The sequence below is a fragment of the Argiope bruennichi genome, chromosome 10 (genome assembly GCF_947563725.1).
Source record: "Argiope bruennichi chromosome 10, qqArgBrue1.1, whole genome shotgun sequence".
NCBI lineage: Eukaryota > Metazoa > Arthropoda > Arachnida > Araneae > Araneidae > Argiope > Argiope bruennichi.
In genome coordinates, this window is record NC_079160.1 from 89,082,446 (window position 1) to 89,098,968 (window position 16,523).

At 28.9% G+C, this 16,523-nt stretch overlaps 1 protein-coding gene across 1 annotated transcript in view; it reads right to left on the reverse strand.

Annotated features, from left to right (window-relative positions):
• Positions 1-12,282: 12,282 nt before the first annotated feature.
• The window catches only part of LOC129987646 (uncharacterized), a 90,117-nt gene continuing 85,876 nt past the window's right edge, over positions 12,283-16,523 (reverse strand). Inside the window, exons 36-38 of the mRNA XM_056095605.1 lie at positions 15,865-16,113; positions 13,136-13,156; positions 12,283-12,499 (exon numbers count right to left, since the gene is read on the reverse strand). Coding sequence (XP_055951580.1) covers positions 13,140-13,156; positions 15,865-16,113 — 266 coding nt within the window. The 3' untranslated portion in view covers positions 12,283-12,499; positions 13,136-13,139. The remainder of the gene's footprint in view (positions 12,500-13,135; positions 13,157-15,864; positions 16,114-16,523) is intronic.

A 16,523-nucleotide genomic window follows, 5' to 3' on the forward strand; every position in this document is an offset into this window, starting at 1 on the left:
AAAAACATCTGAAAGGGGAGCGCTTCAATTCGGACGGCGAACTCAAGGACGTTGTGAAGGATTGAGTCTTGTCATGGCCACAAACATTCTGAGAACAAGGAATCCTTCAGCTCGTTAATTAATGGGATCGTTGTGCTCAGGCCTATGGTGTGTATACTTTGAATAAAGTCTTCATTTATACCCACAGTGTCGTTTCGTACCTTTTCATTTGAACACCCCTTGTACAAGCATTCGAAAACAGCTATACTCTGTTTCACCCTAACTTGGCAGTAGTGTATATTCTAGGCATGCCGAATCGCAGTCGCTGTGAGGGGAACTGGGTTACTTTAAACTATAAAGTTACTAGAAATGCAGATCGCTGGCGGAACTTTATCTTGCAAATTTTTCACCAAATAGTAAATATTTTTTAACTTTATATTATAATTTTAAATCAGAGAATTAATTTTTTCATTATTTTGTTCAATATTATTGATACACTATTTTAATAAATCATTAAAGTTATTTCATTTCGTTTCATCGTTTCTCAAAAGAAAACCCTAAATCTTTCAATATTTTGTAAAGCGTAGTTCGGTTAATGTTTTTAGTAAAGATATCTGTATCATCGTTCACATCTTTTAAAACTTTATCTAATGTTGGGATCTCATTTTTACGAATAAATGTATGGATTTTTCGTCAGATACAGGATAATATAAAATCATGTTTACCTGGTCGCTTCTTTCCAGGGGTACTTAAAGGACTGGATGCCTTTATTTCTGTTTTCATGTTGCACTTTTTGTTGATTTCACTCGTCTTGAAGGTGTACACAGCGTATTCGGTGATAACACTTTTTCTTTTTCAGACATTTTAGAAGTGAATAGAAATGACGAATCGAATAAATATTCAACAGTCAAAACTAATAACTACTAATGTGACTAATAGTATAAAAAATATCAGCTGGTAAAAAAGCGAGAATAAAAAAGTCCGAAAGATGATAATGGTTGGGAACTAAATGAAGCTGAGTTGGCGGAGACGTAAAAGAAAAGCGCGCCGAATATTTGACCTTGAAGACCGGTTCTAGCCAAAGTGGAATTCATTATGTCAATCGTTTCGTTTTATTCGTTCGCTTTATTTACAAAATACTTAACAGATAAACACTTCCAACTTGAGAATAATTTTAAATACGTACTGATAAAAAAAGGATTTCTGTAATTTATGATATTATTTGATAAATTTCTGAGCATTTTAACTATTTTAAAGTCGGAATTGATGGGGAACTCTTTCCCAACGCGGAGCGTCACATTTTCTGCCTTTTACAATACTGCCAAGTTAGGGTGAAACAGAGTATAGACTATATATTTTTTTAAAGAATTTCAAAATCAAAATTGATTCCTTGAGGAGGAGTGTGTAAAAGTTTTAGAAGAATTTATCTTCTGAAATTCTGCACATGATATCGTTTACATGACATACCTTTGACATCATGCACATGATATGCACTTTAATAATCTCATTGTTTCTATGACCTGACTTGCATCTTGCCGAAGATGCCTTTGACAATACGTGGTCAACCAGAATCCAACCAATGTCTTTTAATGCCGTATATGTTTTCGTAGCCTTAAGTAAACCATTTCGACCCACACGAAAAAAATATGGCGTGTGGGATAGTAAAAATGACAATTTTAAAAACAAATATCTTCACTGTATTTAATTTACAAACATTCCATAAAGAATAATATAATTTTGCAATGAATTTACATTTAATTGAAAATGTATAATATATAATCAAAAGCATTCAAAATAATGAGAATGCAGAGGAATGTGAGGATTGAAAAGAATTAAAAAATAATAAAGTAAAAATTTAAACAAATTCAATGAATTTCAAAAAAACAAAACAATTTCAGTTCATAGATTTATTTTATGGAATTATCTGATAATTCTGAAGAAAAACGTAATGATAGAATAATACAATCAATTTTGTGAAAATTGAACGTTTAATTATCTTTCACACAATTCTGAAGAAAAAGATAATTACAGAATAATGCGATCAAGTTTGAAAGTTGACAGTAGAACGTTTTGCAATTTAAATGTTACTTTTCAAACATCCACAACATTTATGTATTTCTTTACTGAATTTAGAAGCATTAATAATTTAGAAGTAAACGTTCTTTTGAAAATATTTCTGGATGTAATTCTAATATAGATTTCATTGAATCATTTGAAAAATTATTTATTTTTGCTATAAATGATAAGAAATATTTTGATAGACTTCAAATACTGAAAACTTTGCAAAATTTAAAAAGTGAAGTGAATTTTTTTTGCATTTTAGAGAATATTAAAATTATTTTATCTTTATTTTTATTTTGGCGACACACTTATATATATATTATCTCTATGAATTTGTTGTATGTAGATTCTAAAATTTTTTTCTTTTAAAGGATAAATATTATTCGAATAAATGTAATTGGTTATTCTGCTAATAGTCAGAAAAGTTATGATTTTCTTGAAAAGAAAAAAAAAAGCAATATATAAATTAAATTTCAAGTCAGAAATGTTGTAATTTCAAATGACTACTTTTGTTGATATGTACTTGATTAGTGCAGACTACGGTAGTCACATGGTTGAGCGCCAATTTCAGAGTAGAAAAACTTACGGATTGGAGAACCTATTCCAACAAAACTTCATAGTATGTTTGAGCTGACTATATCTACTGTCAACGACAAAACATCTTTACTTTCGTATAGCGGGAAAGTTTGGAGCGGACACTAATTCAGGTCTTGTACTTGCCATGATTGAAACCAAATGATCTTGCTGAAAATACACATCGTGCATCTTACAGACTGAACTTTAATCCAACAAATAAATAATTTTGAATATAACTATGAATCAGTTTTTCATTTGCTATCAAAAATCTTTTCATCGAATTTTAAAATTTAATTAGGAAAAATTTGTACAGTAATAGTTCATGTTGGAATATTAGTAGAAAGTAGGATTTTACGATAAAAAAAATGTAGATATTACCATAGTCTGGTTAAATTTTTATCTTTGCCATCCTCTGAACATATAATACTGCAATCCAGATAGCTTCAGACGGAAGTTTAATGTATCAACCAAAGCAATTTTGAATATAAATATCAGCTACTTTTTTGTTATCAAAATCACTTCATTGAGTTATTCAATTTAATTCGTGCGAATTAAAGAGAAAATATGTATAAAAATAGTTAACTGTAGAAAATTAGTATAACAGGGATTAATTACTAACAAAAAGAAAACATGGATATAACTCAAGTCTTTTTAACTTTTATCGTTTATGACCCTTTTATAAGTGAAAAAAAAACACTCCTTGAATATTTTACATTCAAAAACTTTTGTCGAAACACAAAATTGAGTAATTATTTACAAAATAACATCATAACCATGTATGAAAAAAATTACCATTGGAATAATTCATACATTTTATTAAAATGTTTGAAAATTTTTTTTAATAAAATATCTGATTTCTGAAATTATTTTTCCTCACAAATTTATTAAAGAACCTAAAATAAACATACAAGATGGTCAAAATTAAAACACCTACATTCTGAGCTCTCCATACAGCGAACTATCAGTGTAAAGGCTCCGAAATTGTTGAATATACTATTCAAGACATGGGGAAAACGGATTTCGCGAAAAGAAAAATTAATTCCAGAAACACCGATAGATGGCACTGTACAACAAAAAAAATACGCTGAACAAAAAAATACACATTTGCAACACATTTTATTCAAACGTATCAAACACTCAATCCCAAGGACCTTATCGATGCAAGGGAAACTGCTCAAAATGGTTCACTTCTGCCAGATGTAAAATTTGCATTCTGCGGACAGCTTGTTCAACTGCGGATTCTAATGGGTCTATTGAGATGCTTCTCACATGCCTTATGATAAAGCTTGTTCAACTGCGGATTCTAATTGGTCGATTGAGAGGCTTCTCACAGGCATTATGATAATGTCTTTCAAATCTGCCAAAGTTACCAGACGGCCTCAATGAACAAATTTTTTTAAGTATCCCTAAAGCCAAAAATTGAAGGGATTAAGAGGTAGAACGAGATGGTTAAGTTGCCGTAAACGCACGACTAATTATTCTATCATTAGTAAAATGTGTGCCGAAGAAACTGCTGTACATGGAGTCCAATGTGTGGAGGCGCTAATCTTGCATAAATGTAATTGAATGAAGACATTGGCGCTGTTGCATTTGGTGTACAACAATATTTTTGAGCATGTTTTAGTACCTCCTGATTCTTTGCACAAATTCTCAAGCCGACGAAACTCTCGAAGTGCAGTCGCAGCATTTCTTTTGTTTTCATAAACAACTTCACAAGCAAAACGCGAAGCCATCACTGATAAGAATGTCATTTCCCAACTTTATTTCTTTAATGCCACGAACAGTAGCAGCAAACCAAGGACTTTTGCACATTTTTGTGCTTACAGTGCGAAATTGCAGTTACAATGACGGTTTCTGTTTTTTCACTTTTTTATCTCATTATTATTTTTTTTATATATCTGCACTAGGAATTAGAATAGAAAAATGAAATAACACGTCTTCTTTTTTTTTGTTATTATTTATATTTTTTAGCATGTTTTCTGTGCTGCTGCGCCATTTATCGGTGTTTCTGGAACTAATTTTTTCTCATCGATTCCATCTCCCCATGTCTTGAAGAGTACGTTCGACAATTTTTGAGCCTTTTCACTGAGTAGTTCGTTGTATAGAATGCTCAGAGTAGGGATGTTTTAATTTTGACCACTTTGTATAATGAAAAAGGTTTCAAAATCCCAAAATTGTTCCCCAACACCGCTTCTAGAATTGTGGCCAATATTTTAAATAATAATGATGTAAGATAATCGTTTTATTTCCAAGCCATATTCTTTTTTATTCCATGGAAATTTATGAACCATTTAAATCTTAAAGCTCACATTTGAATAATGGATTCTGAGCATGTTTTAAATCTAGACTGCAGAAATATGAACAATACAGAATCTCCAATTACGGTGTTACAAGAATCAAAATGAACATCAGTAAAATTAAAATTTTTGAATTGAAAATATTTAATATTAAAAGGCAAGTGCACAGAAATTCTGATTAATCAACTTAATAAAGTAATTCTATCGATTGACTTTATTAATTTTTATAACAATGTTGGTAAGCATTTCGAATTTTCCCGATGACTAACGAAATCGTATACATTAATTTATGTTACAACTATTAATGATTATTATTAACTGTTGATATAATAGTTATTTAATTCCTTTTTAGGACTATGGGAAGTATACTTCCCACCAAATTCATTAATCTTTGTATGAAGTTATGTAGGTTGAATAAATTCTGACAAATTTTTCTTAAGACAGAAACTTAGATGCATCAGTTTTTAATCTCACGCAAAAAGTTGTACCTTGATTTATTACTTATTTATTAATTAACCAAATTAATTAATTTATCAAATTAAATTTATCTCATGAGGTAAATAAATCACTTTCTTAAGCCAATCTCTATCTAAAAATATTTTAATGCACCATGACAAAAAAAAAAGGTCTTTTAAAAGGTTAAATGATGCATTCTTTTCTTTTTAATTCTGAAACATTAGCATTTGTGAGGATTCTCATTTTTATGTTTTTATTCTCATATTTTTTATTACTAATGAAGTTAATGTGCATTAATATTTTGGGTTTTGTGTATTAATTTTTTTTTGTGTGTTTTTGAATAGATGACAGATCTTGAGCGATCCTTCTTTTTCAGCGATCCTTCAATGATTTAATTAATTTGTTTTGTACTACCAATTTTTAGTTCCTTTATCTAATTTTAACCTGCTTTCTTTTGTTTTTGTGAGCATTTCATTGTTCAATTTTTCTCTTTTTTTTATAAACTGCAGTTTAAAATTATGTAATATATGATATATATCTGTACTTATATAAAGCTCAATGTGTGTGTGTGTGAGTGTTGGCGCTCTACAGAAGAGACCATTTGAGCTACAGCTACCAAATTTGGTACATGTATACCTTGGAGGTCGGTAATGTGCACTTGGGGTCCCTTTTAATTAGAATTTTAATGATTAATTAAAAATTAACTTTCCGCCAAAAAATCTTTTCATTTTCCCCAACGCCATATAAGTAAGGCTTCAGTTTTTTTTCCCCAATAGTAACGAGGCTAGGGTTAACATTTTTCGACCGATTATTTCAAACGACTCTGTTTATTTTTTTAATGTTTTATGCATTTAAAATTAAACATTGTTAATGAATCAATCTTTCAGATACATTCTAAAGTACTTTTGAATTAAAATAAAACAGAATAAAGGAAATTAAGTTTCTAATCTGCATAGCGTTACCCCAACTGGCGTAGAAAATTCACGCATTTGCGTTATCGTAACTGGCGTTGAAAATTCACGCATGCGCATTGTGTTCTGATTGTTTACATATATTTTCAACGGAAGCGGAGTTTATTTTAATTATTTTTGGGTTAGTTCTATGCTTTTGTAATTAAATTGTATTTATGTTAGTTTAAGTTCATCGTCTTTTAAGTAATTTTTTTTACCTTTCTTCGACCGATTATTTTAAACGATTCTGTTTATTTTCTTAGTGTTTCATGCATTTAAAATTAAATGTTGTTAATTAATAGACCTGCTCATGATGAATCTGAAAAAATTTTGTTGACAAATTCTTGAGATATTACATAAATTAAGAAAGATATTCTTTAGTGTCCATAAAGTTTAAATGCTCAGTGACTCTGTTTTTAGTAATCATATTACAAAAAAAATGCTTTGTTTCAGTAAAAAATATTGTTATATTAATTGCAGATTAATCATTTCCACTTTAATTTAAAGCATAAATTCTATGGGAGCTAACAGAAAATTAGTGAGATACAGATTACGTTATGATTGAAGACTTTTATAATATTATGAGTGAATTGAAATTTGAAGTTTTAAAATATTTTAATGAAGAAGCTATTAAAGTAGGAATTACAAAAAATATTTAATTATTAAAATTTTAACGAGCGTTAAGATTGGCGAACCAGCTGGTCGCCAACGGCGGCTAGTATTTAATAAAAAAACAAATCAAATAACTTTGTTTTTGTCTGGAAATAATTATCAAATAATACATAGTACTAAGCAAACGTTTTGATTTGATCAAAGAAGGGATTTTAATTAAAAATATATAATATCTATTAAATTATTTTAATTATAATTTTAATTAAAAATATATAATTATTATATATTTTAATTATAAATATATAATAACTAATATCACCCTTGCTACCTGTGAAAAGTGTGATTTTGGTAAAAGATAATATTATAATGTATATAATTATTATAATTTGAGATAAGTTGCAATTTGCCGATATTCCTATAAGATTCCTCAAATCAATTAAGTCAAACTTCGTCGAAATAGACTATAACTCCGAATTAATTTCTTTCTCATTACGACCTGAACTAGACAGAATTCACATTCGAATGAAATTAATTCGTTCTACGAATTATGTCTGTATGCCATCTATAAATTCATCTATTGAACAAATAACATATTGTTTGTAAATGGTTATCATAAATTCGGACACGACTAATTCATCTGTGGAAAATCTTGATTCCATCTGATGTAAATTCATCTATTCAACAAATAATAATATATTGTTTGTAAACGGTTACCATAAATTCGGACATGACTAATTCATCTAATTTAAATCTTGATTTCATCTGATGTAAATTCGTCTATTCAACTAATAATATATTATTTGTAAATGGTTATCATAAATTCGGACACAATTATTTCGAAAAGTAAACATTATTTTCAGAGGGAATAAAAGTCATATAATTTTCAATAAAGATTGCCAGGTCTCTCTTTTATCGGAAATAAATTACTTCTTTTATTTTCCTTTCCCTCATCATAATAAAAATAGTTGATCCATCTGATATTTTTTTTATTTCTTAAGAAGGATATATTTTATAAAATGATCTTTCAGCAACATTGCATAAAATGCATTATTAGCTAGAATGAATTGAACCTTACCAATGTATATGAGTTTTCGAATTATCATTGTAAATTTTATATCGAAATTTTTTCTGAATTTTTTTCTCTCTTTATACCATGAAAAACTCTTTCTGATCCATTCAAATGTAATTTTTTCTTAATTTTTTAAATATTAAAAATTAATATGTGTTTTAGCTTTTACATAACTGTATTACCTTCTCTTTTGATATAACAGATGGCGTTACCTAATTAACATCAAGGCATATTTCCCATGGTCCTTCTCATGGGTCTGTATTCTAAGTGAGAGTCGTGTATTTTCGTGTTCGTGTTCGTGTTCGTGTTTGTTTTGTTTTGCGAAATGTGGAACTTAGAAAATAATTAAATAAATATTCCTGGAACTCGTCTATTATTTTCATTAACCTCATAATGAAGTCATAAAAAATCTTGTCTAATTACAGTTTGTGTTAGTATTCGATAGACCATACTGTTTAAACTAAAGCTACAAATCTCCTTAGTATACATATACTTTGGAAAATAAAAATGTGCACTTTTAAGAGATTTTTTTGAAATTTAACTAAAGTTTTTCTGCAATAAACCCTATAATGTGTCTTCTCACTCAAGTGAACTTTTTTTTACATCATCTTAAAACTGCAAAATAATTATTATTTCGATTATTCTAATTTCCTATGTTATAATTAAAATTTTTAATTAATTTTTAAAGACATTTTGGGCATATTTCATTGCTGAAATGAATCTCGGATCATTTTCATTGTTGCTTCTAATGTTTCTTTTTCATTATTTATGATCAAAATATAAAGATTCGGCTTATTTTTCTACATTAAACTTCATAGCAAAGCATGGTTTTAATAAGTTTTTGAAATTGTTGTTGTAATTACAACTAAGGTTTACCTTTAAAACCAAGCAATAATAAAAAAAAATTTAAACATGTATCCCTTTTTGAATACTACTGTTCCTTCCTGAGCAATTATATGTATTAAGATATAGACAGAAATGCATAACACAATGAACAGAATGGTGTAAGAATTCAAAGAAATTAAGAATTTTAAGTCTATCAATATTTGAAGTTTAAAAATATTTTACTGGGAAAGTAAATTTATAAATAAATTAAATATGTAATTGATAAAAATATTTTGCAGAGCCATTATGACCAAATTATATTAAATGTTTTAATTGAAGTTTTTAGCAACCATTTATCCCAACGAACCAGCTGGTAACCAAAGGCGGCTATGATAATATATATTGATAGTTGTTTCTTTTTTTCTATTTCAATAGTGTTTCTTCATTCGCAGGAATGTCTGATTTCGAAATAAGAATATCTTCACTGGCTCATCTTTGTTATGTTTCTCTATACAGTGGGGGCAACATTCGTACTTGTTTGCCATTAGTTTGTGTTTTGTATCACAAGAGAAAGAAATTATTTCATTGCCAATATGAGCAGGATAACTCAACGAAACAAGCAATAGATTGTTACATAGTCTTTTGTCAAAAAATAATACATAGTAGTAAGCAAACGTTTTGATTTGATCAAAGAAGGGATTTTAATTAAAAATATATAATATCTATTAAATTATTTTAATTATAATTTTAATTAAAAATATATAATTATTATATATTTTAATTATAAATATATAATAACTAATATCACCCTTGCTACCTGTGAAAAGTGTGATTTTGGTAAAAGATAATATTATAATGTATATAATTATTATAATTTGAGATAAGTTGCAATTTGCCGATATTCCTATAAGATTCCTCAAATCAATTAAGTCAAACTTCGTCGAAATAGACTATAACTCCGAATTAATTTCTTTCTCATTACGACCTGAACTAGGCAGAATTCACACTCGAATGAAATTAATTCGTTCAAGAATTATGTCTGTATGCCATCTGTAAATTCATCTATTCAACAAATAACATATTGTTTGTAAATGGTTATCATAAATTCGGACACGACTAATTCATCTGTGGAAAATCTTGATTCCATCTGATGTAAATTCATCTATTCAACAAATAATATATTGTTTGTAAACGGTTACCATAAATTCGGACATGACTAATTCATCTAATTTAAATCTTGATTTCATCTGATGTAAATTCGTCTATTCAACTAATAATATATTATTTGTAAATGGTTATCATAAATTCGGACACAATTATTTCGAAAAGTAAACATTATTTTCAGAGGGAATAAAAGTCATATAATTTTCAATAAAGATTGCCAGGTCTCTCTTTTATCGGAAATAAATTACTTCTTTTATTTTCCTTTCCCTCATCATAATAAAAATAGTTGATCCATCTGATATTTTTTTTATTTCTTAAGAAGGATATATTTTATAAAATGATCTTTCAGCAACATTGCATAAAATGCATTATTAGCTAGAATGAATTGAACCTTACCAATGTATATGAGTTTTCGAATTATCATTGTAAATTTTATATCGAAATTTTTTCTGAATTTTTTTCTCTCTTTATACCATGAAAAACTCTTTCTGATCCATTCAAATGTAATTTTTTCTTAATTTTTTAAATATTAAAAATTAATATGTGTTTTAGCTTTTACATAATTCTATTACCTTCTCTTTTGATATAACAGATGGCGTTACCTAATTAACATCAAGGCATATTTCCCATGGTCCTTCTCATGGGTCTGTATTCTAAGTGAGAGTCGTGTATTTTCGTGTTCGTGTCCGTGTTTGTTTTGTTTTGAGAAATGTGGAACTTAGAAAATAATTAAATAAATATTCCTGGAACTCGTCTATTATTTTCATTAACCTCATAATGAAGTCATAAAGAATCTTGTCTAATTACAGTTTGTGTTAGTATTCGATAGACCATACTGTTTAAACTAAAGCTACAAATCTCCTTAGTATACATATACTTTGGAAAATAAAAACGTGCACTTTTAAGAGATTTTTTTGAAATTTAACTAAAGTTTTTCTGCAATAAACCCTATAATGTGTCTTCTCACTCAAGTGAACTTTTTTTTACATCATCTTAAAACTGCAAAATAATTATTATTTCGATTATTCTAATTTCCTATGTTATAATTAAAATTTTTAATTAATTTTTAAAGACATTTTGGGCATATTCCATTGCTGAAATGAATCTCGGATCATTTTCATTGTTGCTTCTAATGTTTCTTTTTCATTATTTATGATCAAAATATAAAGATTCGGCTTATTTTTCTACATTAAACTTCATAGCAAAGCATGGTTTTAATAAGTTTTTGAAATTGTTGTTGTAATTACAACTAAGGTTTACCTTTAAAACCAAGCAATAATAAAAAAATTTAAACATGTATCCCTTTTTGAATACTACTGTTCCTTCCTGAGCAATTATATGTATTAAGATATAGACAGAAATGCATAACACAATGAACAGAATGGTGTAAGAATTCAAAGAAATTAAGAATTTTAAGTCTATCAAAATTTGAAGTTTAAAAATATTTTACTGGGAAAGTAAATTTATAAATAAATTAAATATGTAATAGATAAAAATATTTTGCAGAGCCATTATGACCAAATTATATTAAATGTTTTAATTGAAGTTTTTAGCAACCATTTATCCCAACGAACCAGCTGGTAACCAAAAGCGGCTATGATAATATATATTGATAGTTGTTTCTTCTTTTCTATTTCAATAGTGTTTCTTCATTCGCAGGAATGTCTGATTTCGAAATAAGAATATCTTCACTGGCTCATCTTTGTTATGTTTCTCTATACAGTGGGGGCAACATTCGTACTTGTTTGCCATTAGTTTGTGTTTTGTATCACAAGAGAAAGAAATTATTTCATTGCCAATATGAGCAGGATAACTCAACGAAACAAGCAATAGATTGTTACATAGTGTTTTGTCAAAAAATCTACTCCTTTCCATTAATCCAGGCGCCCAGGATAATAAAAATTACCGTCATCAATCGACTCTGAAGAGGTATGTGCCGTCATCGAAGTGCCGGTTTTAAACACCAACCATTATACCAGCAAATTTTCGTTCCCAGTTCCTGGGGTGCCTTCAGAAGGGAATATTTGCTTGGATTTAATAGAAAATCAGTCAACCATTATGCCTTCTATCCCTCTACCACAACATACGACGCAAAAAATAAGTAATATAAGAAAACTGTAAGTGTCTTTAGTGTCTAGTACAAATTAAACAGATAATATCCTATTAGTCAGCAGAGCCCTATGTTGAGATAACTGGAGGATCAATGACGGTACATGAGTATGACACAGAGTTGTAAATGTCCATAATGAAATGAAGTGAAACACATGAGAATGTCAGATTAAAGACAACAGAATGCAATGAATAGTCAAATTTATTAACACATCATAAATGAAAAGGAATGTAGGGGATTCTCTGAAAAAGAATGCCCACTTCCGCACGACACAAAGTAACACATTGTTTTAAATAGAGTTGAAAAAGAAAAGTAACTTTTGAACAAATTTCTTTATAAATAGAAATGCTTCATTTCACCCGACACCTTTTCTGAGAAATCGAGTTAAATCAGTCCGTACCTGAAAAGAAGAAGAAAAAAAAATTCATTTAGTGCTTTCATAATAGGAAAATTGTTTGAAGTCTTAATAAAGATTACTATATATATGTGCATGATGATCCTCTACAAGACAGACCGCAATATCTAAAGTTAAAAATAGAGTTACACGATGATTCATAAATATACTCTTTCCAGTTGCTGTAAGACAGTAACAGTCAAAGACACGCATCACCTTAGCGAATCGTAAGGTAGATGTACTATTAAAGTTTGTGTCTCGCCATTGACAAATGTCACATAGGCAATAAAAAGGTTCATGCACTAAATAAACAGAATAAGTGTAAGAGGATTAAGATAACAAGACTTCAGTTGCATGACAATTTGATGCTTACGCATAATTTCTTGATGGGCATAATGGTATGTCTAAGAGATTTAATTGAGATAATATACAGGAAATATATATGGAAAATCAAATGGTCGTCAATGCCAGCTAATAAATAAATAAATAATGTCAGTATATCTACAAAATATAGATAGTAAACCTGTATTTCTAATAAAAGAGGTGAGTACTGGTCTATGTAAATGTTATATATATTTTCATTAAAACCGTAAATAAGATTTTTAAAAAATCTATTTCAGAATATCAAGGTTTCATACTTACAGCTCTATTTACGGAATGCTCCTGAAAATAGAAGAAGAAAATTACTCATAACGAATTAAATATCTTTGAATCAAATATCAATGAGAAACAGAAGTGAAAACAACAGTATAAATCTAAAGAAATCGATTAAAGAACAAGGGGGAAAATATTGATGTTTAATTAATTTCAAAACTCTTTTACTTATCGAGCTTTTAAGATAGTCATTCATAATGTTCGATTAATATTTTTATTTTTTAAAAACTAGTATTTATGCGATGAAAATGAAAACTATTTTTATAAAAATAGTTTTCACTAGTAAAAACTACTATTAAGTTTTCTAGGGCAGTGACAAAATATTTAATAAGAAAATTTGAAAGGCGATTTCAAAGGCATGTTTCTTTAAAAGTTTAAGTTAGGCCGTTCTGTTGTGTCTGAAAGTTCTTATCGTGAAAACCTTAATCATCACATTTCTTCTCCATATTGTTGTCAAAATCAGTAGATGCACAGTGAGAGCATTCTTAAACTTTAAATAATTGAAAAGACGATTTATTTCATAAGAAAACAAGCAACACAGGCAACAAAAACACAATACAAGGATATACAAATAATATCTCTAGTAGAAACAATACAGTCAGACTGAAAACAGCAATAGTGCTCAAAGTGCATTTAGACAACTCGCTCTGGGATCAATACTCCGAATAGAAAATTCTCACCTCGTGTGAGGAGTTTTTTTTAATTTTATTTTTTAATCTTCAAACAGAGTAGATAATTTCTAGAAGGACTTCCTTCGGCTTCAAATAGCGATATCACCATAATTCCTGTATTTTCCAGAATCTTTTTTTGTCGAGTTTCTAAAGTTGACATCAATATCGAGAGTCAATGACCAGGAGTTCAATCAAAAGTTATTAAATATATCCATAAATCTATCATTTTGGCAACGATTCTAACATTGCTGAAAAGCAATTATACAGATTTATTACAATACACTTTTTATAAAAAAAAAAGTAAAATAAATAAACTTTGCAGTACTATCTGAAACGAGGCAACAATGGAGTTGAAAGTTGTTATTTAATTAATATTCCTCCTAAACAATCTTTCATATTACATATTTATTGATTATTTAGGAATGTAATCTGAAGCGTTTTCCTCAAATAAGTCCCCAAACACATATCCTATTCAAATATATAAATGAACATTCTTTCTGTTCAGTATCAAATGCTTATTTACTGGTTTCCTCAACGCAAAGAAAAAAAAACTAAATTTTAAAAACCTTGGTTCAGATATTTGACCATATCTCTTTCACTTTATAGATATATTATTACTACGTTCCCTAATTGAAAATGGCAAATTAGGTTGCTACTTTTCCTCCTACTTCCACAACTAACCTATTCTCTTGATCTTAATTCCATGTTTCAAATGCGTTTAAGAGAAAAAGATTCTAAAGTTCCGAAGAAATATTGCGAGAAGTTGTAAATAAAGATTCAGTTGGGCATTCACATGTTCATATGAACGCTGTGAAAATATAGAGAACTACAAAGGAAACAACAGATAAACAAGTTCTATCTATGTTTTCTAATAAGTTCTATAATTTTTCGAAGCAAAAGAATGACGAGGAAAGATTTTAACTTTCATAAGGCATTAATGAAAAAAAGAAGACTATAATATTGAATATTTCTAAAATGTTCATTTTCATTTGAAACATTATTATAAAAGAAATTAGTCGCATACAAAGTTTTTGAACGTAATTTAACATACAAAAAAAAGAAGAACATTATTCTTTATTGTATATCAATGAATTATTTTTGAAATTTCAGATATTTTTCTGTATTTAAACAATTTTTTTTAATAATAGCTTTACTAGTCGTCATATAACAGCTTATCAACAACTAATAATCTTCAATTAAATTAATTAAATACAAAGTAAATCCACCGGTTTTAAACTGTCTGCAGGTTATTTGTAAGCGTGGGGGTCAATTGGGCCATTTTTCTTTGAGAATGGAATACTGCATGAGTCTATCAGATGTGAATTGATCAGGATTGTCTCTCAGCATGGGGATCAATTGGGCCGTTTTGCTTTGAGAATTTTATTATTCGTATGATTCTTCTTCGAGAATCTCGTGATTCATTATGGTTTCCTGAACTTACAACAAAGAAGCATAACGGCGCGCTTTCAAGACCAGCCGGAATGAAGCATTTTCAGCAGGACAGAGCACTTCTACGTCACATGGAATTGTAATGGACTGAAAGTTAAGATGGTATTGTATATATGGTAATATCCTCACAATTTTTTTGGATCTCCATACTTTTTAAGAGAAGAAGAGGAAGGAATGCAGAAAACTTAAAACTTGTAAGCAAGAACGGCTACAATCAACAAATTTACTACATTAGTTGGAAGTGAATAAGCAAAAATTCTAATTAGTTTGAGTTGCATTGTTTTCAATTCCATCGGTCGCTTTAATTAGCAGTATTTGGGGAATAGCTGTCAACATATGGAATAACCAGCAAAATTCTGCATTTAAATAGAATTATTTCAATTATGAATGTTGTTGTTTTAATATAAGCTTCAGTGTAATATTTTTTCCCATTATGAACACATTTTTGAGACACTGTTTTTAAAAACAGAAGATAAATACAGGATACAAGTATTGTTCCTTCCCTACACTGCAGCTACTGAATTATTTTATTTTAATGAACTTAAAAGGGGTGCTTTGAAACTGAGACATATTTCAATATTAATATCTTTAATTTACCACCTGCTGATGCTGACGCTCCTGGGCCTCCTCCAGCTGACGCTCCTGACCCTAAGCCATTGAAACCTCCAGCTGAAGCAACAGGGCCCGAGAATCCACTAGAGGGCGCTCCTCTTCCTGGGCCGAAGGCTCCAGGGAATAGTCCGGGAAACATTCCACCACCATTTGAGTTACTTAATCCTCCTCCTGAAAATGAGCCAGAAGATCCACCAGAGGACGCTGCTGCTGCTGGGACATAGGGTCCTCCACCTGATAACGAGAGGTGTTCTCATAAAATGAAAATCTTTTTACATGAAACATTATAAAGCGCATCTTAGTTTTGGCCATTTAAAGAAGAAATTCAATTTTTCTTGCATTATGAAACAATAAACCATTTTTGCTTTTTACCTACAGATTGTATTTATTAAAATATTTTATCTATATTTGATAATTTTATAAAACTCAGGATTTAAAAAATTATTGAATATTATTAAAAATTATATCAATTTTTTGAATAATATTTATAAATTCAAATTATTGCTAGTCAGAATTTCGACAAAATTTTATGGATAAATTGATATAAATTATATAATTTTTGTATTAAAATATTTAAATGAATTTATATTTAAAACAACTCGAAGATTTTGAATCTCAATCCGTTAACGTGATTTTGCAAAGAC